General features: G+C 35.5%; 1 protein-coding gene across 1 annotated transcript in view; it reads left to right on the top strand.

Moving 5' to 3' along the window:
• The window catches only part of LOC107730099 (macrophage mannose receptor 1-like), a 61693-nt gene extending 56469 nt beyond the window's left edge, over positions 1 to 5224 (top strand). The window contains exons 9-12 of the mRNA XM_016540833.1: positions 3375 to 3488; positions 3866 to 3981; positions 4696 to 4844; positions 4998 to 5224. Of these exons, the coding sequence (XP_016396319.1) occupies positions 3375 to 3488; positions 3866 to 3981; positions 4696 to 4844; positions 4998 to 5224 (606 nt within the window). The remainder of the gene's footprint in view (positions 1 to 3374; positions 3489 to 3865; positions 3982 to 4695; positions 4845 to 4997) is intronic.
• Positions 5225 to 6539: the final 1315 nt, after the last annotated feature.

Genomic DNA, 6539 nt, shown 5'->3' on the forward strand with positions numbered 1-6539 from the left:
ATATTCTGTTACACCAAATACACCAAATAATGATCTTTAAAAAAGCATCATATGACCCCTTTAATACAACAGTTCAATAAACAAGTACTGCCTGATTTTGGTCTATTTCATCAACAAAAATAGTTCCAAATAAAGTAACCGCTTAGCCGCTGTGCATCTCTAAAAGCAAACAGCGGTGATTCATTCATGAATGAAAATGCGTTTTTGAACGAATCTAGCGAGTCAGTGATTCATGATTGCTCATTCATAAAGACTGGCACTTGCTTCATTCCTGAATGAATTAGCCGTTCGAATGAATCAACTGAATGAATGATTCAGTGATAAAATCAGTGATTTGCCGCCACCTGCTGGCGGATTTAGTTTCATTTTTAGTGTATAATTTCAGTTATTTAAATCATTTAATATTTCTGTATTCACAATTTTATATTTAAAACATTAATTTCCACATGAATTTATGAAATTTATTGCACTCATGCCACCTCTGAGCCTCATTAAACATCTGAAAATGTACATACAAGCCACTTTTGTTTTCTTCTGTGCCACCTCTGTAGCACAAATAATTTTTTATTAGTGCTTTTAAAGGATTAATCGCGATTAATCACATCCAAAATAAAAGTTTGTTTATGTAATATATGTATGTGTACTGTGTATATTTGGTATGTATATATAAATACACACACATACAGTATATATTTTGAAAATATTTGCATGTATATACATTTATATATGTATATTATTTTATTTTATATTATATATAAATATATTTAAAGGGGTCATATAATGCGATTTAAAGTTTTCCTTTCTCTTTGGAGTGTTACAAGCTCTTGGTGCATAAAGAAGATCTGTAAAGTTGCAAAGACTAAAGTCTCAAATCCAAAGAGATATTCCTTATAAAAGTTAAGAGTCAACCACGCCTACCTAAAACGCCTCGTGCTAACACGCCCCCACATATCTGCGTCACTATGTGGAAATATTAGCATAATGCCACCCAAATGTGCACGCAAAGAAAGAAGGCGTGGTTTCAGGAACCATCAGCTCCAGTGGCGCAGCTGGATAAGCGCTTGTCGTTGGTTTTTCGATGCGATCGACCCGGGTTCGATCCCACCTTTTGCTGAACTTTTTTTCCTCCCTTTTCAAATCTCCTATCACATCGTAAAGGCATTTATTTTCAATAAAAATTAAGGAAATAAACTGCATACATTTTAATAAAATTAAAAAAATGCATTTACAAAGGTAAGAAGAAAATGCCCCTGTAAATCACTTTGAGTCAAATGTCACCTAGTATTAGAAAGGTTAATTTTTGATCAGAATTTTTTATTACTGATTAGAAGGTGCTTCTAATTTTTTTTAAATTAGGAGGACAAGCGCTCCTAATTACAAGAAGAAGAAAAAAAACTGCTCTTTAACTGGGTGTGTCACAGGTATGGCTGTGGAATGGAGTTTAGCCGAGGAATAATTTTCAGTCAAAATATATATACAGTGGGTACGGAAAGTATTCAGACCCCCTTAAATGTTTCACTCTTTGTTATATTGCAGCCATTTGCTCAAATCATTTAAGTTAATTTTTTTTCCTCATTAATGTACACACAGCACCCCATATTGACAGAAAAACACAGAATTGTTGACATCTTTGCAGATTTATTAAAAAAGAAAAACAGAAATATCACATGGTCCTAAAGGAAAAAAAATTAACTTAAATGATTTTAGCAAATGGCTGCAATATAACAAAGAGTGAAAAATTTAAGGGGGTCTGAATACTTTCCGTACCCACTGTATTTTTGCTTTAACCCCTGTAACTGTGGCTCATAAATTAATCTGAATACTCACAATTACTCGATAAACGAATACTCCCAAATACTAACACAAAAGTGTCACAGTTTGGGGGCTGTAATAATGTGCACAATGATGGAGTATTACAAACAGTCCTTAAATAAGTCAGTTCAAATGGAACAGTAGGGAAATACAATCACGTAAAACAGATGAGAACAGACAATAGAATTTAGGAAACTCAGGGTTTAAATACACCAGGAAAGCAATCACGGAGAACATAAATAGGTGTGGGACTAATTAGAAACCATAGAAACTAACTAGAACAGAAAACAGGAACCAAGCAAACAGACAGGAAACAGGCATAAGAAATAAAACAAAACCAAAAAAAAAAACAGAGTCTATAATCCTGTCATTAAAGAGAGTGCTGCATAGCACTGTAGTCAACCTCTGCCTTCCACCAAAATGTTTGTAATGTTTATTTTGTATATTTTATTGTTGTTAATTAAGCACCTTTGAACTTTCTTTTTTACACGTTTGTTAATGTTATATTTTGTATCTTTTATTGTTGTTAATTAAGCACCTTTGAACTTTTTTTTTTTACACGTTTGTTAATGTTATATTTTGTATCTTTTATTGTTATTAGTGGCAATGGTAGAAACGTATTGATATTCATTATATTATTCATCTCTGTGCACACCACTGCATCAGAAATCATATGTCGTATGTAAAGTTTTGATTGTCATATGGCCACGTTTACACTGTCAGTTTTTGGGATTGACAAACACATTTACTTACAGGTGTGAAATGTCCCATTTCACACAGCAACTTACAGTAGGGTCTCGAATACTGTCTGTTTACAGGACTCACAACCGCATTCATCACGTCATACAGTGGTCTTCCGCACAAATGCTCCGCATCTACCATGTGCTGCGTGTTTTCATGTGTGGTTTCAGTAACTTACATTGACAGAGAAATGAGCTGTGTGTCATCTGAAATTTTTGTATCCAGTCTCCACCGGAGCCGCTCCCATCAGATTTGTTTTCTGCGCACGACTCAAATGCTCCGCTCTACACCCAAATATAAAAGCTGCTGTCGGTTAATAAGGGTTTGATGGATGAACTCCTGGCTCGTTTGGATTCTTGTTGTGTCAAAAAGTGATAAGTCTTTCAGTTTTATAGACGTCGACATCTTTGATATTACTTTGGTCACTGTTGCTATGGTTACTGGTAAGGAATACGGGATTGACTCCCCTTGCACGTTCACACAGACAGTATTCAAGACCCTACTGTAAGCTGCTGTGTGAATGGGACATTTCAAGACTCACACCTGTAAGTAAATGTGGTTTTCAATCTCAAAAACTGACAGTGTGAACGTAGCCCTAGTTGTCTAGTCCAAAGAATGCGGTTGTGAGTCCTGAAAATTTACGGGTGTGAGTTCGGTTACAGAATGTGTGTGAACATAACCGTATTAAGGACTCAGATACAGGACTGACAACTGTATTCTGCTGCTGTATGAACGTGGCCTGTATATATATATATATATATATATATATATATCTGTTGGGTATTGCATAGCTGAAATTTTGGTTTTTGCCTCTGTAATAGGAAGGTAGATGGGCAGACCATATGTGTGAGATGGAGCGTGGCTATATCTGCAAAAGGAAATCATCTAGCAAGCCTAATGGCACCCCAGAGATTGTCAGTCCTGGATGCCTAGCTGTGAGTCTACTGTACATTATACTCCATGTTTTAATTTTTAATAAACAAAAGAGAAAATAAAATATCAAAAATATATGAATCAATCAATCAATCCATCTGTCCATCCATCCTTCCATCATTATTTGGGTATGTGCTTCAGTCTTCTGCTATCTTAAATAGCATGAAATCTTAAATACATGAAGTACATTGTCACAACATTTTGTTACTTTATCACAAGTCAGGACCTCAGCATATGTGATTAATTGTCAAAATTATTAATAATTTAATTTAAATTCACAGTCTGTTTCAAAAATACCCAAACAATCTTTATTTCTAATGATATAAGATGTATGAGGAATTGTCACTGTGATTAAGTCATATCTGTCTGGCTCCCATAGGGTTGGGTTAGGTACGGCTCTTACTGTTATATTATTGCCATGGAAAGCAAGTCTTTTAATGAGGCCAAACTGAAATGTGAGCAGACAGGAGCTCATTTGGTTGATGTTGCCAGCAGGTAATGCAGATTATATTTGTAGGTAATCATATAGGGTACAACTGAACTAAAGGTACACCTCATAGAAAAAATGTGTTTTTCACTACTCCCATAGTGTATGACTGCAGAAAATATATATATATTTTTATGACACATTGATAGAGCAACACATGTGGGCAAATAAATCATAAAAATGGGTTGTTTAATTTAAAAATATTTTGTATTTACCTGCTTTGGAAACATTACAGTAAACACTGCTATTAGAGATAAAAGAAGCGAACCGGGAAAAAGACTTGAAGATTTGGGGACAGAAACAAAAGATTGTTAGTGAATTCCAAGAAATTATTTATGGGATATATATTATAAATTAAGTCTATAATATTTTACCCGGGTGCACCTTTAGCCCTGCTGTACCCTGCTATTCATTATAGATATGCAATTGCCAGTGATTTATTGTGCAGTTCAGAACATTATTTGTTTAGTGCCTGTTTTTTGTTTGTTTGTTTTTCTTCCTTTGCTTGAATTTGTTTGTTTTGATTCACTTTTTGGATTGAATGCATTCCTGTTTTTCTATATTAAGGATATTTCTAGACTACTTTAATTGTGCACAATGCAAATAATCTCTGTTCATGTGGCATTATTATATTCGTCTTTGTTTACTTTAGTAAACACTTTTAATTACTGTTTGTATGCATACATTTATATAACATTCTTAAATGCTGTGTCTTTAATTAGGTATGAGAATGCTTTTCTCATTAGCTTGGTCGGTCTTAGGCCTGAGAAGTATTTCTGGATTGGCCTAACTAATACTGAACGACTTGAGCGCTTCCAGTGGAGTAATGGTGATAAAGTCAAATTTACACACTTTAATGTTGGCATGCCAGGTATGTTGATTAGTAATAACAGTTTTTATGAAACTTTGAAATTTTTGAATTGTAAATAGTAGGTATAATGCTTTGATTGTGTAACATGAAATCATGTCTGAATCTACCTGAATCCAAATCTAATTTTTGTTCTTTTGTCTTTTCACTTTGTAGAAAGGCACAGAGGTTGTGTTGCCATGATAACAGGAACTTCAGCAGGATTATGGGATGTACTGGACTGTAACAGTAAACAGAAATACATCTGTAAAAAAATGGCAGAGGGTGTTACTACCACGCAAGTGCCCCCAACAACACAGCCTCTCAGCTGTCCAGCTGAGTGGACTAAAAAAGATCCAGGCAATTGTATTCAGGTGAATGTGCACAAATACATTCCTTCCTGAAAGAGTAACATGTAACACTCATACCAGAGGTTGGTTTAACAAGAAATGTTCTGCCATACACTAAACTTAATTTTCAGATATTTATAAATTTTGTCCATTATTTATAATCTGCTTAGTGGTTAAATTGAATATAATAGTAATTCAAAGTGCTTTATATAAACTGCACAATTGTGCAATTACATAAGAAACAACAACAGAGTGTCTTTTAAATCCCTCTTTTGTGCAGAACTACTTCCACTGTGGATTCAAATCTCAGTTTGTCAGTTTAACAGCTGAGCACAAGCCGCCGTTACTAATTCCAAAACGTCACTTTAGAACTAGTAACAAAGGAACGTTGAGTTGCTTCATTGAAAGCTAATTGCATTACTGCAGTAAAAGCTCACTGTATTATGTAGAGTATTATGAGAGAGAGCGAGCAAGTGTGACTACCTGCATCTGATATAACATTCATTCTTCAGCTCAGTCTCGTATCCACAATAAACATTAGTTTGAATGTCTGCTGAGGACAGCGTTCTTTGTTGTAATGTTAATATCATTCCTTTCATCTGTTAAGGGTGATTTTGCTGCTCAGTGCATTTTGTGCACTGTGTCAAGCTGTTGAAACTAAAAATAACTTCTGTTTATAACCTTTATAGCTTTTCAATGTAAAAGTCTTTACTGCTGACTCACTCATAAAAACAGTCTCTTGTCACCATCTAATGGGCGAAACAATGTAACTACAATCACCATCACGAACACGCACCGTTTCTCAATACTAAACACTTATTAAATATATTATTTCTATAAAATAGTATTTATTGAATAATAATATTTAATAAACAACAGCAACAGCCATCATTAAAGCTGCAAGCAGCGTTGAAAGGGCCCTCGCACCTGAGCTCACCACCACTCAGTGGCTTAAGGAAAACAGTGAACGATGAGCAATATGTATTTAAAGTGTTAAATATAGGAGTAATATGTCAAAGTCATGTATATGTGCCAAACTTCCTGCTGCCAGCTGGTGGTGCGATGACCATAACTGGATATTGACATGTAGATGCCTTCAGGCCAGCACTTTTATCAAACATATGAAGTTTGGTGCAGATTGAACATGGTATGGTATACGTGTGAACCTCTGCTTGGAGACAGCCTTCCCTTTCTGCTGACCTCCAGAGCAGACAAAGAGCTGCTCAGAGCTTCTAAAGCTCCGGGTGTGGTCCACGTATATGCGCAGTGCTCTTACGGGACACAGCAACGTAAGGGCTGGATTTGCCTCCTCCGAGGGCAGTGCTTGCAGGTTCACCACCTGATCTCGGAAGGGAGTGGTGGGAACCTT

This window comes from Sinocyclocheilus rhinocerous, unplaced genomic scaffold, assembly GCF_001515625.1.
Source record: "Sinocyclocheilus rhinocerous isolate Xijiao unplaced genomic scaffold, SAMN03320098_v1.1 scaffold36, whole genome shotgun sequence".
NCBI lineage: Eukaryota > Metazoa > Chordata > Actinopteri > Cypriniformes > Cyprinidae > Sinocyclocheilus > Sinocyclocheilus rhinocerous.